Source organism: Trachurus japonicus, chromosome 14, assembly GCF_045865225.1.
Source record: "Trachurus japonicus isolate A0001 chromosome 14, Traja_1.0".
Lineage (NCBI taxonomy): Eukaryota > Metazoa > Chordata > Actinopteri > Carangiformes > Carangidae > Trachurus > Trachurus japonicus.
Window position 1 is genome coordinate 642,289 of NC_140920.1, and position 23,899 is coordinate 666,187.

Below are 23,899 nucleotides of genomic sequence, written 5' to 3' on the forward strand. Positions count from 1 at the left end.
AAGCCACGGAGGACTCTGAAACTTCTCCCAGCCCTTAGTCCACATGAGGGGGAGGAGATAATGAGGGACATTTGAATTTGGGGTGAACTATCCCTTTAATGGAGGAGAGGAGCAGGCAGTGGTGTGATATAAGGTATTACCCAGGAAATGATGATGAATGGAGCTTCTCCTGTCTCCCTGTCTGGCCTCTGGCTCCTCTTCTGGTCTGTATGAAGCTGCTCAGGTCTGGGAGCATACAGAGAGACACAGGGTGTAATAATCAGTGATGAGCAACAAAAGCAGAAAAAAATAATAATGCTGAACTGGATAGTGTTTGATTATTGTAATAACTGGGAGCTGCAGAGGTGGAGGGAGAGACACACACACACCCATTATGATGTGTTCAGGTGCTTATATCATGCATAGGGATGTCACGATTACTTGTTTTCACAATTAATAGCGGTATTAAACGCCACAATTGGATGTAGGTATTATCTAATTTGTGAATTAATTCTTTGTAACAAGGGGTAAACAATATAAGTTTGCTTCTTTCTGCCCCCTTTCATTCAAGAGTCACAGTATTGTCATTATTTTTTATGAGTTTTATTTTATTTTTTGTTTTGATGCTCGATAAATGAATGAAATAAATAAATAAACTAAACTAAACTAAACAGTTAATCGATCGCAAAGATTCCTAAATACCGTCACTTTCCAAAAAAAGATTATGTATGAACCGTATCGCCAGAGTAAAGGTGAATGCACAGAAACTGGTCCATTTACCTAATCTAGCATTGATTTGGTAGGAATTTAAATGCTAGAGTGTCATTTGTAATTAAAAAAAAAGATTAAAATTAACTTACTGTAAACATTTGGTAGATAGATAGATAGATAGATAGATAGATAGATAGATAGATAGATAGATAGATAGATAGATAGATAGATAGATAGATAGATAGATAGATAGATAGATAGATAGATAGATAGATAGATAGATAGATGTAGTGTCTTTGTGCTGCAGAGGAACATGTGAAGTGTGAAGCAGCAGATGAACATGACACATCACATCCAGCTCAATTATAGAGAAAATGTTTCCTACTGTCACTTCAGACTCGTCACACATCTCCTCTCTGGAGCCATATTTAATAATAATAATAATAATACATTATATTTGTTGGGGCCTTTCACAGCCTTTTTTCCCTTTCTCCTCTAATTTTAACCTGTTTTTAATCTTCTTGTGGTTTTTGTTGTTTATTTGTTTGCACTTTCTTTTATTCATTGTAAGGTGGCCTTGAGTGACAGAAAGATGCCTATACAATAAAATGTATTATTATTATTATTAAGGAGCATAAAAACAGTGGGGACACATTATTATTATTAGTAGGACATTTTGAGTTGGTTGTGTTTTGAGACAGGACTGGAGGAGACTGATGGAGTAAAACCTGAGCACCAGTTTTTATTTTATTTTTTACTAAACTTATTTACTTATTTATCCAGACCGTCTCCTCTCCATTTATTCATCTAATATATTCACCATGTATGTAACCTACAACATCTATTCCTTTCTTACATTGTCTTTGTATTTTTATTCAAAATTGTTTCTATTTTATTCTTCCTTTTTTTTTTTCCTATTTTGCCTTGAAGGGCTCCAGACTAACCACCACCACCACCACCAACTTCATTTTAGGAGCGCAAACTAAAAAAATTTTGGGGTGCATGCTGTAAATGGAAATGCAAATGCAAATGTACTGGTTGGACATGTCCAAGTAAATGAAAAATGTACTTACGTGTAGGGGGTTAGGGACTGTTATCTGCCTGCTGCTGCAACACAGTAAGGTAAAGGTAAACTTATTTGTCACATATACAGCTTGTACAGTGAAATTCTTTCTCAGCTGGGGATCAATAAAGTAAATCTTATCTCTGTGGATCTTATCAGATATCTCTGTTTGCTTTTTGTCTGAGCAGCAAATCCAAAATAAATGTTTGTTTTGAAGTGAACACGGTGTCAAAAAGACACAAGTAGCCTATAACTAAAACATCATTTCAGATTCTATTGGATGTTATTATTAAACCAGCCGAGGCTGTAGAACAGTCGTGGGTTAAATAAATCACCATGAGTGTTGGTTTCACACGGGAAACTTCTGCTCAACCACCTCATATTAAACAATACATCATGAGTATGGGTCAAGCAACGGAGCTATAAATGTGTGTGTGTGTCTTCCTCTTTATCTCTGGTGCTGTTTCTGCACCTGACAGAGGAGACTCAACAAGCTTTTTAAAGGGACATTGCGTAGAAATTCCTCCCATCTAGCGTTGTGGTTGTAGGGTGAATATGGGTAAAGTGGGACAGTTAAGCTTAATCATGTTTATCTTTACATGTGTATACTTCTATTACTAAAAATCATCATTGAGATAATCTGTATGTATGAGATTAAAAAAGAGTGGTTCTGTGTCCATGACATCACTTCCAGGGGCGTGGCTCACCATATTCAACTACCTCCACAGTGAAACAGGGTGGTAGCTAAAATGACATAGCGTTCTTAGCTGAAAGATGTTAGTGTTCTAGAAATAAGCAAACTGGTGGATAGTTTGTAATTGTGATATATTTTGTTAGGGGGTGTAATGGTGATTCATAATTTTTAAAAATCACATCCATGTGAGTCTTACATTTTTTTTAAAGTGGCATTTTGCTACTGTCCCAGTCTACCAATGTGCTATTGGTAAAGTGGGACAGAGTGTTATTGGCAAACTGGGACAATCATTTAAGTCATTCTAAAGGTAGAAATAAGTTCCACTTTTATTCATCCCCCATAAATTTAGCTATGGCTAGCTAGATATATAAACAAATGTACTTAAATTGCATAAATCAAGGTAGCTACAATGAAAATTATGCTTGTGATGCTTAGCTAGCCTATCCTAGCTAGCTAGTAGGCTAATGCTAATTGGCCTAATCCTATTTCAGAATCCAATGGCAGAAAAGAGCAGAACAGGGACAAGGAAAATAAAGATTTTAAAATAAAATTGTATTTTTAATAAAAACGTTAATATTTCTATTCATTAGAAATTAATTGTTGTTGTTTATATTATTGTGTTTAAATAGAAATGGAGGTGTCCCAGTTTGCCAATATATGGTGTCCCACTTTACCAATAGTGCCTCAAAATTTTGGTTTTGGGTCAATTTTTTTTGGGTGAAGGGTCATTCATCCAGTGTTTAATGTTTCTTTGTTTTTTCTTCTACATAGTATAGGAGAGATCTTAAGCTATTTAGAATGGTATCATATGATGGGCTAAGACATTTGGTTCATAATCAAAAAGGATGTTGAAGGTAGATTTTCAGAAAGTGTCCCAGTTTACCCATATTCACCCTATATCTCAAGCAACTCAGTCGTATTTTTCATGTTGCATTCACCTGAAATTGGGCAGACAGCAGACGGACGACAGCCGCTGCACGTAACGGCATAAACAAACCTCTATGTAAACAAGTGGTCCGCCAGCACCAGGCAAAACAACATGTTGTCATGGCGATGTGGTATTGTTTTACCATCTTTCTCTGGACTTCTGTGACTAAAATATTATTGCATTGAGGTCTGGTGAAACACATACAGAACAAATACAAATTCTATTTTTTTATTGCAAAAAAAGGCTATAAGAGTCATCAGTAATAAACCTTTCCGTGAGCCGACCAACTCGCTATTTAGTCGCCTGAACATTTTGAAATTCAGGGACTTAGTTGATTACATTACAATACAAACCATGTAGGCTACAAAGCAAAAAATAAACTTCTTCTGACCTCCAGATATCCAGAATCTGTTTAAAATGAAGGATTCCACTTATAACCTGAGAAGACCACTATTATTTGAGAAACCAAAGACTCGAACTACTGTAAAAAAATCACTGTCTTTCTGTTAGAGGGGTTAAAACATCTGGAATAATTGTCCTGAAAATATTAAATTATGCTGTAGCTACTATAGTCGGCTTTAAAAAAATTTTATAAGAACAACATAATTTCTCGTTACAGTATGGAAAATTAAGTTAAATGATTTTGTACTATTTTGGGTTACGCGCTGTGTACAATTCTTTATTTTGTTGTGATCAGAAATTTAAGTGTACTGATTAATTTCAAATGTCTGTGATCTGATCCAATTGTATTAATGCGTATATATATATATATATATATATATATATATATATATATATATATATATATATTTTTTTTTTTTTAATTTTTTAAGGTAAAAGGGGTAGGGGTATATAAGCTTTGGCTTCAACCTACACCCTTTCGGTTATATAAGCTTGATATATACCGAAATAAATAAATTCATTCATTAACATGACATCTGACATCTGACGTCTGCCCGACTGTAGGTGAATGCAGCATCAGAAAAACAGACTTTTGAACCAAATCATCGATTTTCCTGAATAGATAACAGGAGAAGTTACACAATGTCCCTTTAAGTATCACATATTGAAGCTTTAAATGTGTCTCAGATGAAGACATAAAGTATTAAATCTGTATATTAACATATTAAATGTGTTATTCTATAATCTAGATTACATTAAACAGCAGCAGCAGCAGCTTCTAGTGTGTGTGTGTGTGTGTGTGTGTGTGTGTCTACACCATTCTTTCTGTCTGTCTCTCTCTTTCATCCTTTCTGTCTGTCTCTCTTTGTCTGTCTTTCTCTCTTTCTTTCTGTCTTTCTTTCTTTCTCTCTGTCTTTCTCTTTCTGTCTTTCTTTCTGTCTTTCTCTCTTTCTTTCTTTCTGTCTGTCTTTCTCTCTTTCATTATTTATTTATTTCTGTCTGTCTGTCTCTCTTTCTTTCTTTCTTTCTTTCTGTCTTTCTCTCTTTCTTTCTTTCTTTCTGTCTGTCTGTCTTTCTCTCTTTTTTCTCTTTCTTTCTTTCTGTCTGTCTGTCTTTCTCTCTTTCTTTCTTTCTTTCTGTCTTTCTCTCTTTCTTTCTTTCTTTCTTTCTTTCTTTCTGTCTTTCTGTCTTTCTCTCTCTGCTCATGTCAGTGTGTGCGTGCGTGCGTGCGTGCGTGCGTGCGTGCGTGCGTGTGTGTGTGTGTGTGTGTGTGTGTGTGTGTGCGCGTGCGTGTGTGTGTGTGTGTGTGTGTGTGTGTGTGTCATGTTCCTTTACATAATGTTTGACACAGTCGTCATCAGTCGTGTCCTTCGCTGCCTCTTTGACCCAAACCGAGTGAATCAACGTGCAGCCGCGCGTGAAGACAAAGAGCGCTGGAGTCTGGACTCAGGAACTCGCTGCTTTAAAGTGGCTTTAAAGGGAGAGTTCACCCAAAATTCTAATTTACGGTTGCAAATGGATACCAACTGTCTTCGTAACAAAAAGACACACCAAAAAACATCCAAATACCGCTACAAAACAAGCTTGAAATATAGACTTATTTTATTTTTTTCAGAACAATTTCTCATGTCGGGGCTTCAATACAAGAGGGACATTACAGACAAGCAGCATGGAGGTATCTGGATGTTTTTTGGTGATTTCATGATGTGTTTTAAAGGGACAGTTCAACATTTAGTCAGCTCCTACTAACCCCTATAGTCATAGCAGTACTAGGTTCGTTACCTTTAATTGTCGGTGCAAGCTGTTTTTAGAACGGCGGAGCAGAGCCGTGAGCTGCTCAGAGCTACGCTACGGAGGCTCATTATGGGATTTCTCGGTTGGTTTCCCTCATCAAACTCATCAAATACACAATCCAACAACTCCACAACGCTCTGGTGGACAAGTTGTGAGCTGCACATTCACCACGCTATGAGATAATAACACAACGTTACCACACAGAGTTGTTGTAGAGGGAAATTCATGCAAAACCCACTTCAGGGACAGTTTTTCATCAAGAAGTCTCGGCATTTCCCTCTAACAATTTCTCATGTCGGGGCTTCAATACAAGATGGACACAGTTATATTCTAAAATCAATCTATTCATGAATAAAATCATACTGCGCACTTGTGCCAACCAGCCCCGACATGGGGTTGGTTGGCACACTTCGTGGGGTTGGTTGGCACATTGTAAAAATGAATGGATGAAGCAACCAATATAATAATAAATTGGAAATTTAATTCTAATATATTCAAATTTAAGAAGATAGCATGTATATGCATGCATATATTTGCATGTATAACACTAAAACAGGGCATTTAAGGCCACGAACAAGATAACACGTACACAGAACATTAAACAGTAAATGATTCAAGCTTTTTTTTTTTTTTAAAGAGAAAATATTCAATGAATATAGAATTTATTCTTAAATATAGCATATCATCTCTTTGTATTTTTATTTCTTTCCATCTCACTGTGTTTTAGATTTGCTGTGTGAGGTGGATGCAGATTATTTACATTTAGGCCTATATAGAATCACTGGAATTACAGTATTGGCATATGTAGGCTTTGTGGCCCATTTCACTGCATAAATCATGTGCCCATTTCTTGCACTCAGTGCACTGAATTGTATGAAATTATGTTTGATCACATTTAATATATGTATACTGCATGTTGGGGTTGGTTTGTGTGTGCCAACCAACCCCGACCAAAACAAACCCACTTTTGTGAATATATGATGTTGCCCAGGTAACATCACTCATCAAAGACTTTCAAGTTTCATATCAAATTGAAGCTGACTCCTATCTCTACAAACTGGAAGTAACACATTTCCAATATCTTTATCCAAAGCACTTTTATAACACTTTAAGTGCGGGGGGCAATTTTTTACTTTTGGTACTAAAAAACTGATATTTTGCCCTCAGCAAAAAAGTGAGTAATTTTCAGATGTTTTAACAAACTAGATAAGTGCAGCTCAAAAAGATGATCATTTTGATGTCACATTTGTGAGTCTGTGACCAACAGGAGGCCAGAAAACAGGGGTGTGCCAACCAACCCCTGTAGCCAACCAACCCCGGTCTCCCCTATTATGGTCTGTCCCTCTCCCTCTCCCTCTCTATGTCTGAGCCAAGTGTAAAACCAACTCCTCCTGAGTCTATTTTTATCTCCTTATCTCCCCTGAAGTGAAACCTGATCACAGCCTCCTCCGCTCAAACTCAAACTCATCCTGACCCGTCCTGGCTGTGTGTGTGTCTGTGTGTGTCTGTCTGTGTGTGTCTGTGTGTGTCTGTGTGTGTCTGTGTGTGTCTGTGGAGCTGCAGCTCATCAGAAAAGCAAGAACACAATGGTTTGAGACATCTGAAGAGCTCAGACCTCACACACACTGAGCCCTGAGCTCGTCACACATGTGAAGTCAAACCACTGGAAATGTCACTCGGAGTGAAAGAGTGAAATTACAAAACCACACGAGCACCAGACAGACAGAGAGCTCTGGGTTTCTCTCTCTATCACTGCTTAAAATGAATGTTTTAGGTGAATTGTTCCACATTGCAACCAAAGAAACAGCAGATTAGACAAAAAAAACTACTTACTACTACTACTACTACCCACTTGTATTGTTATTAAAGGGACATTGTCTAACTTCTCCTGTTATCTAGTCAGGAAAATTGATTATTTGGTTTAAAAGTCTGTTTTTCATTCATCAGTAATATCTCCTTATCCCCTGTCTCCTATCTCCTATCTCTTTATCTCCTACCTCCTGTCTCTTACCTCCTATCTCCTACCTCCTATCTCCTACCTCCCATCTCCTATCTCCTGTCTCCTATTTCCTTATCTCCTACCTCCTATCTCCCATCTCCTATCTCCTACCCCCTGTCTCCTATCTCCTACCTCCTAACTCCCACCTCCTATCTCCCATCTCCTATCTCCTATCTCCTACCCCCTGTCTCCTATCTCCTACCTCCTAACTCCCACCTCCTATCTCCCATCTCCTATCTCCTATCTCCTACCCCCTGTCTCCTATCTCCTACCTCCTAACTCCCACCTCCTATCTCCCATCTCCCATCTCCTATCTCCTACCCCCTGTCTCCTATCTCCTACCTCCTAACTCCCACCTCCTATCTCCCATCTCCTATCTCCTATCTCCTACCTCCTATCTCCCATCTCCTATCTCCTACCCCCTGTCTCCTATCTCCTACCTCCTAACTCCCACCTCCTATCTCCCATCTCCTATCTCCTATCTCCTACCCCATGTCTCCTATCTCCTACCTCCTATCTCCCATCTTCTATCTCCTATCTCCTACCCCCTGTCTCCTATCTCCTACCTCCTAACTCCCATCTCCTATTTCCTTATCTCCTACCTCCTATCTCCCATCTCCTTATCTCCTATCTCCTGTCTCCTATTTCCTTATCTCCTACCTCCTATCTCCTACCTCCTATCTCCCATCTCCTATCTCCTACCCCCTGTCTCCTATATCCTACCTCCTATCTCCTGTCTCCTATTTCCTTATCTCCTACCTCCTATCTCCTACCTCCCATCTCCTTATCTCCTATCTCCTGTCTCCTATCTCCTACCTCCTATCTCCTACCTCCTATCTCCTACCCCCTGTCTCCTACCTCCTACCTCCTACCTCCAGTAATCCCCCACACGAGCACCAGACAGACAGAGAGAGACAGAGAGATGTGATTCATTTTACATCCTGAACGTGGATCATTGGTTAAAATGAATGTTTTAGATGAATTGTTCCACATTGCAACCAAAGAAACAGCAGATTAGACAAAAAAAACTACTTACTACTACTACTACCCACTTGTATTGTTTTAAAGAGACATTGTGTAGGCCTAACTTCTCCTGTTATCTAGTCAGGAAAATCGATTATTTCGTTCAAAAGTCTGTTTTTCTGATGCTGCATTCACCTGCAGTCGGGCAGACGGCCGTCGTCGCTAACAAACCAGATGTCATTTTAGTCACAGAAGTCCAGAGAAAGTCGGTAAAACAATACCACATCGATCACACCACTTGTTTACATAGAGGCTTGTTTATGCCGTTACGTGCAGCGGCTGTCGTCCGTCTGCCGTCTGCCCAATTTCAGGTGAATGCAGCATGAAAAATACTACTGAGTTGCTTTTGATATACAACCACAACGCTAGATGGGAGGAATTCCTACACAATGTCCCTTTAAGAAGCTTGTTGAGTCTCCTCTGTCAGGTGCAGAAACAGCACCAGAGATAAAGAGGAAGACACACACACACATTTATAGCTCCGTTGCTTGACCCATACTCATGATGTATAGTTTAATATGAGGTGGTTGAGCAGAAGTTTCCCGTGTGAAAGCAACACTCATGGTGATTTATTTAACCCACGACTGTTCTACAGCCTCGGCTGGTTTAATAATAACATCCAATAGAATCTGAAATGACGTTTTAGTTATAGCCTACTTGTGTCTATTTGACACCGTGTTCACTTCAAAACAAACATTTATTTAGGATTTGCTGCTCAGACAAAAAGCAAACAGAGAGATCTGATAAGGTGAGATAAGATTTACTTCATTGATCCCCAGCTGAGAAAGAATTTCACTGTAGGCTACTCGCTGTATATGTGACAAATAAAGTACCTTTACCTTTACTTTACTGTGTTGCAGCAGCAGGCAGATAACAGTCGTGCAGCGGCTGTTGTCCGTCTGACGTCTGCCCAATTTCAGGTGAATGCAGCATGAAAAATACGATTTTGTTGCTTGTGACATACAACCACAACGCTAGATGGGAGGAATTCCTACACAATGGACCTTTAAATATCCACTTTACCAGCTCATTTACTTACTTTATTTTAGTCAATTTTCTACATTTTATTCACATTTTTTTATCTTGCGATTTCCACAAGCTACCAGTCAGAAGTCTGGACACATCTTCTCATTCAGTGTTTTTCTATATTTCTATCACTTTCTACATTGTAGATTCAAACACAAAAAGGATTTATTTTACTCACGGGAAACACTGGAACACAGGAAGCAAACAACGCAGACAATCGAACACAGACAAAGGAAGACGCTTCGATACACAAGATCAGTCAGCACAGGTGAGACACATCAGGTAATCACGAGCACGGAGCATCAATCAAGAAGACAGGTGAACATGACAGAAGGAACTCACATGGAGTTATGTAGTAGAAACATAAAACAAAACAGAATAAGTTCTATATGTTAGATTTTTTTATCAGTCTCCTCAGTCCTCAGCCTCATGCACTGCAAAAACTCAAAATCTTTACAAGAATATTTGTCTTATTTCTTGTAAAAAATGTCTAATTTCTGGTCAAACTACTTGAAATAAGACTCATCACCTAAAAATGAACTTGTTTTTAGATCATTTTCACTTGTTTCAAACTAATTTCCACTTGAAATAAGTAGAAAAATCTGCCAGTGAAAGCAAGTTTTTTGTGCTTGTAATAAGAAAGAAAAACTTGCTCCACTATCAGATTTTTTTTACTTATTTCAAGAGTTCCTACTTTTGGCTGAATGTGGCTGTACTGTAGCTTCTGCTGTGATTTAACCAGTGTTTTATAAGCTGAGGTCGGGGTGTTATACAGAAATTAATCTGCCATTTGTGGGTGACAATATTATTATTATTGGCATGTCCACATGTTTCTGGAGGATGCTGTATCACTGCAAAAACACAAAATCTTTCCAAGAATATTTGTCTTATTTCTTGTCAAAACTAATCTCTTTCCACTTAAAATAAGACTCATCACCTAAAAATTAACTTGTTTTTAGATCATTTTCACTTGTTTCAAACAAATTTCCACTTGATATAAGTAGAAAAATCTGCCAGTGAAAGCAAGTTTTTTGTGCTTGTAATAAGAAAGAAAAACTTGCTCCACTATCAGATTTTTCTACTTATTTCAAGTGAAAATCTGCTTGAAAGAAGTAAAAAGTGTCTAAAAACAAGCTGCTTTTTAATGTGATTTTACATATAATGAGATTTGTTTTGACTAGAAATGACATTACATTACATTTTGACAAGAAATAAGACAAATATTCTTGGTAAGATTTAGAGTTTTTGCAGTGTGAGGTCGTCACCTGAACAGTTTGTGTTTTCCAACAGTGTTAAGGAGTTCTTCCCAGAGGAGCTGAGACCTTGTTGCTGTTTGACTTCACTCTGCTCTGAGAGACTCTGGGTTTTATCAACACTTTATATGAGTTCCTTCATAGTTCTGACGTCTCAGTTTGAATCTACGATGTAGAAAGTGATGGTGGAAATAAAGAAAAACACTGAAGGAGAAGGTGAGTCTAAACTTTTGACTGGTAGTGTATATTGTCTTCTTCTTGTTCTTGGTCTTGGTCTTCTCTGACTCTTCATCCAAACAGAAAAGTTGACAATATTTCCTCCTCTCTCTTCTCCTCCTCACTGCAAAAACTCAAAATCTTACCAAGAATATTTGTCTTATTTCCAGTCAAAACAAATCTCATTATACTTGAAATAAGACTCGTCACATTAAAAGTAGCTTGTTTTTTAGACACTTTTCTAAAGCAGATTTTCACTTAAAATAATCTGATGGTGGAGCAAGTTTTTCTTTCTTATTACAAGCACAAAAAAAAACAGATTTTTCTACTTATTTCAAGTGAAAATTAGTTTGAAACAAGTGAAAATGATCTAAAAACAAGTTAATTTTTAGGTGAAGAGTCTAATTTTAAGTGGAAAGAGATTAGTTTTGACTAGAAATGAGACATTTTGACAAGAAACGAGACAAATATTCTTGGAAAGATTTTGAGTTTTTGCAGTGCTCTCTCTCCTCTCTCTTCTCCTCCTCCTCCATCTCTCTCCTCCTCCTCTGTCCTCCTCCTCCTCCTCCTCCTCTCTGTCTTCATCATGTTTCTGATGATGAACCAGCTGCTTCTTCCTGGTTCGTCTGAATCAAAATCAAAACCAACCAAACAAACAGCAACTGAAGCGATTTCATTGGCCGTTTAGACAGGGAGGGGTTAAAGGCTTTCACACTCCAACACATAGCTGCACATCATGTAACACACACACACACACACACACAGACACACACACACACACACACACACACACACACACACACACACACACACCTCCAGTGGTCCGACACAAGACACAAGGTCGTGGCATTTTCATGTCAGGATGGAAATAGAACGAAGCCGAGAGCGACTGACTGAGGCTCAGTGAGTCAGTGGCCGATCACACACACACACACACACACACACACACACACACACACACACACACACACACACAGACACACACACAGACCGGATCAGTGGGCGGAAAGCAGAAGGCAGCATGTGTGTGTGTGTGTGTGTGTGTGTTTGTCTGTGTGTGTGTGTGTGTCTGTGTGTGTGTGTGTGTGTGTGTTTGTCTGTGTGTGTGTGTCTGTGTGTGTGTGTGTGTGTGTGTGTGTGTCTGTGTGTGTGTGTGTGTGTGTGTGTGTGTGTGTGTGTTAGCTGCAGGTCTGAGCACCAGTCGTCTACAAACTGTTCTTCAACACAAACACACTCAGAATAACTCCTGTGACTGTCCCTTTACTCCAATTATACTCATCTTCTCTCTCTCAAGAAAGAAAGAAAGGAGTAAAAAGACAGAGAGAGGGTGTAGAAAGACAGAAAGGAAGGAAGGAAAGACAGAAAGAAAGAAAGAAAGAAAGAAAGAAAGAAAGAAAAAGACAGAGAGAGAGGGGTAGAAAGAAAGAAAGAAAGAACGAAAGACAGAAAGAAAGAAAGAAAGAAAGAAAGAAAGAAAGAAAGAAAGAAAAAGACAGAGAGAGAGGGGAAGAAAGAAAGAAAGAAAGAAAGAAAGAAAAAGACAGAGAGAGGGGAAGAAAGAAAGAAAGAAAGAAAGAAAGAAAGAAAGAAAGAAAGAAAGAAAGAAAGAAAGAAAGACCCTTTGGGGGAGATAGATAGAAAGAGGTACAGTAGATAGATGGAGATAGAGAGGGGTAGAAAGAAAGAAAGAAAGAAAGAAAGAAAGAAAGAAAGAAAGAAAGAAAGAAAGAAAGAAAGAAAGAAAGAAAGAAAGAAAAAGACAGAGAGAGAGGGGAAGAAAGAAAGAAAGAAAGAAAGAAAGAAAAAGACAGAGAGAGAGGGGAAGAAAGAAAGAAAGGCCCTTTGTCCCTTTATTCCAATCCAATTCATCTTGTCTTGCTCTTACACACACATATAAATACGCGTAGTTGTTTAAACGTTCTTACTCACACCGTCTGTTAAAACTAGAATAAGGTTTTATGTTTTATTTAATAATAATAATCTGTGTTTAACAAACAGTGTATCTGTGTTGATCTAATAACAATAAGCCTCACAACAGCACAGTCAAGGGGTCAAAGATCTCTTTATTAGCCCCTGGGGGCAGAGATAACAGCAATAACAGCAACAGATATAAAGTCAGTGCAACAGTCTCTTCATGAAGTCCTTCAGTCCTTCAGTCTCGTGGCAACAGGGAGACAGCGTCCTCTGCTGGTGGACACTGTGTCATCACAGACTGACAGAGAACACAGGTCTTTTTAGTTTTAAAGGTTTTAGTTCAACATTTAAACAGGAACATTTAAATAGTCAAAAGAGTTTTTTTTAACCTTTATTTAACCAGGAATAATCCCAGTGTTACACTTGACCCCACTCTCCCCTAAATAGGAATAGCCCACATTTATAACATGTAAAATAATAGTATTATAATGTTGTAGTGTCGTCGTGATAATCACATTAAACTCCTGTAATATAACTGAGCCTCAGTCCAGCCTGCCTGCAGCCTGCAGCACCACAGCAGAAAGGCCTTAGGTGACTTTTCACCATAGAAATGAGATCAATAGAGAATAAGGATCAATAATAGTGAACAGCTCCTCTTCAGTCTTTGTGTTAATAACATTAATTAATATCAGATCAAATAAACTCTGAGACTGAAGCCGCAGTGTGCGTTTATTTTATTTTATTATTAATATTATTTACTATATTAATTCATGGCTGTCGTGTCTCCCATAGACATATATGTCTATGGTGTCTCCTCTTCTATCTGCTCTAGGTCTACACCCGGAAGTCCGCAAGTGACGCTTTTTACGTCACTGCGTCACATTTCCCACAGCGGGAAAACTGCACGTAAACATCAGAGCTGCAGCAGAGCGACAAACTGAGGTGAGTTAAACACACACATACAGTTTTATACAGATATATATGTAATTATAGTTATATATATATGTGTGTGTGACTTTACGGTCCTACTGTGAACGACGGCAGCCGGACAGGGACAGTTACTGTTGTGTTATCGCGTAGCTGCTGCTGTGTTGTTAGCATGACAGCTAACGGTGTGTTAGTGTGTTCACCTGTCAATAAAGTTTTAAACGGTGAGTTAGTGAGTTTTAGAGTCGCTAGTTTAACTGTCAATAAAGTTTTAAATGAGTTAATAATGAGTTTGTTCTGTGGAGAGGAAGAGGACACAGCGGGTTGTTGTTACATTTAAAGGGATAGTTCAACATTTAGTCAAATTAACCCCATTGCCATAATCCCTATAGTCATAGCAGTAGGTTCGTTTAACCTTTAATTGTCGGTGCAAGCTATTTTTAGAACGGTGGAGCAGAGCCGTGAGCTGCTCAGAGCTACGCTACGGAGGCTCATTATGGGATTTCTCAGTTGGTTTCCCTCATCAAACTCATCAAATACACAATCCAACAACTCCACAACGCTCTGGTGGACAAGTTGTGAGCTGCACATTCACCACGCTATGAGATAATAACACAACGTTACCACACAGAGTTGTTTTAGAGGGAAATTCATGTAAAACCACTGATGCACGTTGCCTTCAGGGACAGTTTTTCATCAACAGTCTCTGTATTTCCCTCTAAAACAACTCTGTTGCTCCGCCGTTCTAAAAACAGCTTGCACCGACAATTAAAGGTAACGAACCTACTGCTATGACTATAGGGATTATGGCAATGGGCCAGTCTGACAAAATGTTGAAGTATCCCTTTAATAAAGATTAAAAAAAAAAAAAAAACTTGTATCATCCATGATGAAAAACCTGAATGTAAATCTGTTACAAAATAAAATGTCTCATTTAAATCTGATGGTTCTTCTTATTTGAGCTTGTTTGATGATGATCGTTATTGTGAGAGAACAACTGTTGGGAGGAAGTTTTTTGTTTTAATTTGACTGTTTAAATGTTCATAGTTGTTGATGAGCCACCTCCTCCTCCCAGGAAATGAGGATATAAATGTTTTTATTACCCGTCGGTGTGAGTTAACATAGACTGAGCATGGTGATCATGATCAATAATCAATAATCAATAGCACCGTTTGTGTCTCTCTCTGTGTGTGTGTTTCAGAGCGCGACCATGTCAAAGATCGATAAGATGAGCATCCTGGGCGTCCGCAGCTTCGGCGTGGAGGATAAAGACAAACAGGTCATCTCCTTCTTCTCTCCTCTGACGGTGCTGGTCGGACCCAACGGCGCCGGGAAGACGGTACGGAAGCTCGACCTTTTTCTTTTTTTCTTTTTAACAACTTTATTATTGCTTTACAAAATACATAAACAGTGCAACAGCAAATTGATGCTGATGGTGGAGTGAGTCCACACATACGAAATGGTGCAATTTAGACCCAGACACTGTGGCAATACTGAGGCAAGATGCAGCATATATATACAGCAAGGTATCCGCGGGGTCTTGAAAAGTATTAAAAGGTGATAAATCAATTTTGGGAAAATTAAGACCCTTAAAAAGTATTAAAAAGTATTTTCAGGACTTTATAAAGTCTTAAATTTTGAAGGTATTCTTTCTGAATTAGCTGTCCAAGAGTTTGAGTCCTAAAAAACATTGTGAAAGTGTGTGAATTTATTCATTTTATTAAAAAACAAAGATGAACCGGTACATAAAAAAGAAAAGAAGATTGTTGTTTTTGTTTTTTGAGAGTGGAGCAATGTTTTTTGATTTTTTTAATATAAACTTTGCCTTTTATTTATTATCCCAGCCTATTTTGAATTCTGTTGTATCATAGTGGTCTATAGTCTTTATCACAAACTAAAACTGTTAAGTTAAAAGTGTCACTGATGTAAATGGTTACAGCTTGAAGTGGCGGTGAGGTGTTAAAAAATATTGAGAAGGTCTTGAAAAAGTCTTAAAAAGGTTTTAAAATTAACTTCAAGATTCCTGTATAAACCCTGTACAGCAGAAAGTGCAATAATTATTTATTACTTTGTATGAACTATGAACTTAGTCGTACTGTCTGTAAATGATCTCTGTTGGTTGTGTGTGTGAGTATGTGAAATGGTGAATGGTTTTATAATCTGTTTTGCAGGATGTAGCTACAGTATTGATTGTCCAAGACAGTTTTCCCTCCGGGGACATTAAAGTTTATTTTGATTGATTTTGATTTGAAAGCAGGGATAGACGAGGAGTAAAGAATTTTCCTGTAATCATTTGTCGAGGTGAGTGTGAGAGCAGACAGGATTGTAAGAGTGATGCCCTATTGTGTATTAAAGGGATAGTTCACCCTAGAATGATATTTCGCTCATTATCTACTCACCCTCATGTTGACTAAGGGCTGGAAGAAGTTTCAGAGTCCTCCGTCCCTTCTCTGAGTTACAGGGGGTCTCGGCATAGCAGTGCATGTCCATATAACGGTTGCAAAGGGACACCGGAGCTCTTCGTAAAAAAACACACACAAAAAAACATCCAAATACCTCCATGATGCTCGTATGTAATGTCCGTCTTGTGCTGAAGCCCCAAATTGCGTAATTGTCCCGAAAAAAATTAAATAAGTCTATATTTTAAGCTTGTTTGTAGCGGAAGCTTCTCGAAGCTCCTCTTCCTGGTCCGTCCAAATCTCGCGTGATTTGCGCCGGCGTCAGCATGCGTCAGTGCGGTTACTGCGAATCACGCGAGATTTGGACGGACCAGGAAGAGGAGCTTCGAGAAGCTTCCGCTACAAACAAGCTTAAAATATAGACTTATTTAATTTTTTTCGGGACAATTACGCAATTTGGGGCTTCAGCACAAGACGGACATTACATACGAGCATCATGGAGGTATTTGGATGTTTTTTTGTGTGTGTTTTTTTACGAAGAGCTCCGGTGTCCCTTTGCAACCGTTATATGGACATGCACTGCTATGCCGAGACCCCCTGTAACTCAGAGAAGGGACGGAGGACTCTGAAACTTCTTCCAGCCCTTAGTCAACATGAGGGGGAGGAGATAATGAGCGAAATATCATTCTAGGGTGAACTATCCCTTTAAGACTTTTAAAGTGTTCGAGGAAAGGTCCCCACGCATTCAAAAACTTTTTGTATGAGTTATGGAGGATCGAGTAATGGATTTTCTCCAGGCTCAGGCAGACCATAATGTCTCCCAGCCACTGAGCATGGGTTGTGCGGGGCGACATCATGTTTTCTAACTCCTCCTCTCCTCTGTTTTCCTCTCAGACGATCATCGAGTGCCTCAAATATGCGACGGCCGGAGAGCTGCCCCCCGGCTCCAAGGGAGGCGCCTTCGTCCACGACCCGAAGGTCAGAGAGCACTGGGCCGTTTACATCCCATAATACTAACTCCACTCCAGACACAAGACATAAACACGTCCCATTTCATTCACACTGTCATGTAGGAAAGTAACTGTTCGGTTCGGTCGCTCGTCAAATCTTATTAATCGGACCGAATAATATTATTGGTCAGACTTTTCTCAGAATTATATGAGAATGAAAAAATGATGAGTGTTTAACCCTGTTGGGTTTCTCTTACATTTTAATGTTTCATCAGATTATTAATAGCATTTTAACTTAGACAAAGAAATGTGCAAAAGTTCCAGAAAGGTAAGAATTGCTTTAATGTCCTCACTGTTTTAATCCTTTCACTTAACTAAAGAATCAGAATCAGAAATGTTTTTATTGCCAACAGCAGGAAACTTTACAGGAATCCCAAATAGTAAAAAGCAAAAAAATATGAATATACTGTATACAATTTCTGATTTATCCACAATAGAACAGAATAGAGATAGATATACATAGAATACAGAAAAGTTATTCTAGATTTTTAAGACATTTTAAGACTTATCTCCTCTGTGTCTGTTCAGATCTATAAATCCTGACGGTTTTTATCCAATAATGGAATAAAGATGGATTTGCATTTGTGTATTTCCACTTCTCATAGGCCTTTTCTGTACTTAAATATCAGAACTGTGTAAATTAATATTAATGTTTTAATCCTTTCACTCCACAAAAGAACATTTTTTTAATCAGTCTGAGGTGCAAGTCGGTTAATAATGAGACTTATCTCCTCTCGGATCTATAAATCCTCACAGTTCTTCTTATAATGCAATAATGGAATAAAGGGTAATAATTTGCATTTATCCTTTACTTCTCTTGCAGGACGCCCACGAGACGGACGTGCGAGCGCAGATTCGCCTCCTGTTCACGGACGTGACGGGAGAGAAGCTGAGCATCCAGCGCTCCATGTCCTGCACGCAGCGAGCCAAGACCAACACGTTCAAGAGCCTCGAGCAGGTCATCACCCGGATCAAGTAGGTCACGGCTTCTCCTCTGGCTTCTTAAAGGGATAGTTCAACATTTTGTCAAATTGGCCCATCGTCATAACCCCTATAGTCATAGCAGTAGGTTTGTTACCTTTAAGTGTCGGTGCAAGCTGTTTTTAGAACGGCGGAGCAGAGCCGTGAGCTGCTCAGAGCTACGCTACCAACGGAGGCTTATTATGGGATTTCTTGGTTTCAAACTCGTCAAACTCATCAAATACACAATCCAACAACTCCACAACGCTCTGGTGGACAAGTTGTGAGCTGCACATTCACCACGCTATGAGATAATAACACAACGTTACCACACAGAGTTGTTTTAGAGGGAAATTCATGCAAAACCACTGATGCACGTTGCCTTCAGGGACAGTTTTTTCATCAACAGTCTCTGTATTTCCCTCTAAAACAACTCTGTGTGGTAACGTTGTGTTATTATCTCATAGCGTGGTGAATGTGCAGCTCACAACTTGTCCACCAGAGCGTTGTGGAGTTGTTGGATTGTGTATTTGATGAGTTTGAGGAGGGAAACCAAGAAATCCCATAATGAGCCTCCGTAGCGTAGCTCTGAGCAGCTCACGGCTCTGCTCCGCCGTTCTAAAAACAGCTTGCACCGACAATTAAAGGTAACAAACCTACTGCTAAGACTATAGGGATTATGGCAATGGGCCAGTTTGACAAAATGTTGAACTATCCCTTTAAGGGGAGACACTACGGGTGAATAGGGTGAAAAATTAAACTAACAGATATCATCATGAAACTTCCCAAGTTTATCACTCACATTAAGTTTTGTCAAATTTTATATTTAAATATGTAAATTATGCATTATCTGATGAAATATGCACTAATTTGCATACATTTCCAGAACAGAAATCTGAACAATGGATAAAGCTACTTTGTTTTATTTTGCTGACATATTAGAGTCTTTAGTTTTTCCAGAGGAGGATTGTGGATATCTCTTTTTATCACTCTGTAAATGAGAAAATACTGTCACCAGCCCCTAAAAAATCAAATTTTGCCCTGTTTTTATTAATAAAATGTTGTATAAATGAGGCTGTGAATGATATATCAACAATCCCCTCTGTAAAAACCTTCAGGATATAGAAAGGGATCAAAGTGGAAGGTTTGGTGTCTGGAAGTGCTGCTGAAGTGGAGATTTCTAGAGAGGAGTCTGAGTCTGAAAAACTCTTTCTGAGGAAACGGCCTTTAAAGACTTGGACTGGAAAATTACATAGATTGTTATTGTCAATCCTACTTTTAGGATTTGTTGCTGATACAAAGGAAATGACATTTTTTGGAGTCTACATCACTGTTTAGGAGAGAGAGAGCTTTACAATGACACATGACATGACATGGGTCAGACTAACTTTTGGTGAATTTAGGAGAAAATCTGCTGACAAAATGAAGTAAAATAAAAACCTTAATGTGGATTTTCTACCATTTCTTTGGTCTTTTCTGAGAGAAGACATGTTAAGGAAGAGAAATAGCCCCAAAAAACAGTGTTTTTGTCTGTTGGTGTCTCTCATGTGACCTGTTTTAACTCCATGTCTGTCGTCTGACGTCTTTGATGCAGAGACGGAGAGAAGAAGAGTTTGTCGTCCAAGTGCGGTGAACTGGACCGGGAGATGATCTCGGCCCTCGGGGTGTCGAAGCCGGTGCTGAACCACGTCATCTTCTGTCACCAAGAAGAGTCCAACTGGCCCCTGAGCGAAGGGAAAGCCCTCAAAGACAAGTTCGACTCCATCTTCGCTGCAACCAAGTAGGTGTTGCTGAATTCATTTTAATGTTCAACACATCACAGCAGCAGTAAAAACACCTACAGGCATTATTCTGAGGCTCAGAGAGAGAAACCGGACTGAACCGACCCCAATAGGCAAGAAGAAACCACCCACGCGTGATATTTGACACTTATTTTAATTTTAAACCACATTTTGTTTATTTTTAAATGTTTTTTTATTAATTTGCACAATATTACAAGCAAGCGAAACAGCTAAAATACAGCAAACCAGATGTGCAGATGTGAGATTAAAGAAACTCTGAGGGTTTATAAAGGAAATCTAACCTCATAAAAACAAGGAATAGAAGACCACGACAATATATACAGTATATATATATTATATACATTAGATATTCTTCCTGGGGTCCACAATGCAATTAAAAGAAGAACATAGTACATACTCACATTAATCACTGTAACAATCATATACACAAACAAACAGCAACCAGTCCAGTCTAAAATATATTATTAGGTACAAAGAAAACAGTTCAACCCACAAATTCTTACAATAATATATTATTCTACGTTCTTATTCATTGAATTTACAATTTATTTAAATAGCCTATTACTACCTTTTTAAACACACAAAACAGCTTTTTATCATTTACTAAATATTTCCAAAGTGAGGCCGTTTCTCTCTCAGAGCAACATGGAGAGACTTTCACAACCAGCAGGCTGGGCGGCTGTAACGCTCTCCTTTCTGCTCAACACAGAAACATCATTAATCAGCTGCAGCCAGGGCTGTAAACTAACTTTTTACATCTGTTTCAGCACTTTTCATTGAGATAACAGTATTTTATAGCAATACATGCTTAGAAAAGAAGTATTAGCCAAAGTATTATTTAAAATAAATGTTAATTGAATAATCAAAACATTGTTAAAGTTTTGCAATGTCAACATTTCCCAATTTGCAAAGGAAACACCGGCCACTGTGTTTTAATTTGAAAACAATTTTCAAAATAAAACACCAAATAAAACAAAGTATTACTTTTATCTGTATTTGTTGTTTTTTATTGATCATTCTTATGTTTTATTCTTTATCTTGTCTCTTTCATTTATTCAGCTGTGTTTGTTTTTATTCCTTTCATTGTTATCTCACTGATTAATATTTCTAGTTTTATTCTTGATCCTTTGTGTCTCCAAGTCCTCTTGATTTCACCTCTTACTAGGGCTGGGACGATACGCTTTTCTCCCGATTCGATTCTTCTACGATTTTTTGGATGGCGATTCGATTTAAATTGTGATTCTACGATATTGCCGATTCTCTCTATGATTTTTAGTCTTTAGCATTTTTAACATTTATCTGCACACAAATACTGTAGGAGCCTATAAATGAACATACTCCATTGTAAAGTGAACTTAAACCCTTTTCAAAACCTGGACTCTCTGTATGTAAAAAAGGCGAACAAATGCACATTGCACAATATTTAAAAAAAACAAACTTTGAATTGCTCTCGTTTGGCTTGAAAGGAGCTATATCAATAAAACATGATTGATTGATTGATTGATTGATTGATTGATTGATTGTGCCGGTCTGGCCTCTAGGTACATCAAGGCCCTGGACACGATGCGGCAGCTGCGACTGGCCCAGAACCAGACGGTGAAGGAGTGCCAGGTGGAGCTGCGCTACCTGAAGCAGAACAAGGAGAAGGCCCAGCAGATCAGAGAGACGGTGTCGGCCAAGGAGGCTCAGCTGACGGCGTCCAAGGACAGCGTGCAGCAGATAGAGAACCAGATCGACCCTCTGGAGGTGGGCGATGCACAGCGTTCAGATTCTAAATGTAGAAGAGAAAATATAGGATATACAGGGTTCCTATGCAAGTGGAAATATATTTATTTATTTTATTTATCTTATCTTGGTTTGGTCTCATCTGAAGTTATTTGGGTTAATTATTTTGTATGCACTATTGTATCTAGCTACAATCTCCTGCTAAATTGTTTGGTTGCATAATGGCAACCCATTCAGAATAATTAAAACAAATGATAAATTGTAGGGGTGGGAGAAAAAATCGATTCACATAAATATCGCAATATCTTTTTTGACGATTTTTAAATTGATTTTTTTTACAGAGAGTACAGGTTTTGAAAAGGGTTTAAGTTCACTTTATAATGGAGTATGTTCATTTATAGGCTCCTACAGTATTTGTGTGCAGATAAATGTTAAAAATGCTATAAATATCGTAGAATCACAATTTAAATCGAATCGCCATCCAAAAAATCGTAGAAGAATCGAATCGGGAGAAAAGCATCATCCCAGCCCTAATAAATTGCATGCTTTTTTATATTATGCATGTCTATTTACTTAAATATAACAAATTATTTGAATGTTTTTACAGAGAAGTCTGGAAATTTTGGTCTGGAAAAAGTATGGAATTTGGAAATTTCAAATTTGTAGGAACCTTGGATGTAAGGGTCAGTGACTAAATACAGGAAAATAAATCTGGACTCAAATGTGGAATAAATGTTGTTTGCACCGAGCACTGGTCTTCATCAGATCAGTGTGCTATTACTTTTCTTTACAGTATAAAATCACAGAGTGATTTCAACTGAATGTTTTCAGAAGAAAGTTTACTTTTTATAGGTACCTTTAAATCCACTGTAGGTGGATATAATAGTTAATGTATCATTCTTTTGTGGTGACACCATTTGTCTTTTTCAGGCCGTTCAGTCTGACTTTTGTGAAAACAGTTACAAAGAACTTTTAACTGGATATTTTAATTTCATTTCATTTCATTTCAAACCTTTATTTATTCAGGGAAGCCAATGAGTGTGATCATCAAGTGTCAGAATTAAAGATACATTGAGCAGACACAAGGAAAAACAACATATAATTGAGGGTCTCAGCTTCAGGAAAAGCAAGTACACTCAATATGAAAGACAATACAAGGTCTAAAAGACTCCTGTAGGACTCCACAGAAATAAACTGTTTCAGTTTTAGCGAATCCTTCAGTTTATTCCACTTGTCTGGGGCAAAGAAACTAAAAGCTTTCTTTCCTCCCTCTGTATTTACACGTGGAATGTCTAACCTAATGTATGATGCTGAGCGGACCATTGGTCTAGGTTGACTGAAGTGCAACAAGGAGTCCAAGGACATTAAGTAGGTTGGGAGCTTCCCAATCAAAGCTTTATAAATAAACAAGAGGCAGTGTTGCTCTCTACGAGAAGAGAGGGAGGACAAACCCACTCTATCGTATAAAACACAGTGGTGGGTGGAGAACCCATCGCCTCTAACAAAACGTAAAGCACTGTGAAACACTGCATCAAGAGGCCTCAGAATGGAGGAGGTGGCATGCATAGTACAAAGTGTATATGCAGAAGTCTCTCTCTGTCTGTCTGACCTACAACAGCAAACGAGAACTTGTTCTGTCTCTCATCATGTGCTCAAAATATCAGAGAGACTTACAGAATTTAAACTCAGAGCCTCTGAGTGCGGCCACGTCTGTCCCTGCTCCTCATTGACTCCAATACAAAGATTTTCTGAGAGGAGCAGAATGGCCTGATGTTTTAAAACTGCCAGCGTCGCCAAAATATTTACTGTAGAAACACCAAATCGTACCAAATCGTTCAGGAAGTCCTTACAGTGATGATGGTCTGTGTTTTGTTCTGATAGGAGTTACCGTTTTGTCACAGTAAGCCTAAATGTGAGACCAGAGCAGAGGCAGAAAATGGCTCTTTTTCTCTACATTTCTGTCTGCCTCAGCCTGGGGGGCCTCTATCGTCATTGGCAACCACCTCAAGTTGCCGTGGTAACCTCTGAGTCTCAGGCCAGAGCTCGTTAAGGTTCATAAACAATCCACCTGGAG

General features: G+C 38.5%; 1 protein-coding gene across 1 annotated transcript in view; it reads left to right on the forward strand.

Moving 5' to 3' along the window:
* The first annotated feature begins 13,843 nt into the window (after window positions 1-13,843).
* Window positions 13,844-23,899, forward strand: part of rad50 (RAD50 homolog, double strand break repair protein) — a 77,887-nt gene continuing 67,831 nt past the window's right edge. The window contains exons 1-6 of the mRNA XM_085796960.1: window positions 13,844-13,944; window positions 15,131-15,268; window positions 17,223-17,306; window positions 18,162-18,313; window positions 19,893-20,078; window positions 21,642-21,846. Of these exons, the coding sequence (XP_085653086.1) occupies window positions 15,140-15,268; window positions 17,223-17,306; window positions 18,162-18,313; window positions 19,893-20,078; window positions 21,642-21,846 (756 nt within the window). The 5' untranslated portion in view covers window positions 13,844-13,944; window positions 15,131-15,139. The remainder of the gene's footprint in view (window positions 13,945-15,130; window positions 15,269-17,222; window positions 17,307-18,161; window positions 18,314-19,892; window positions 20,079-21,641; window positions 21,847-23,899) is intronic.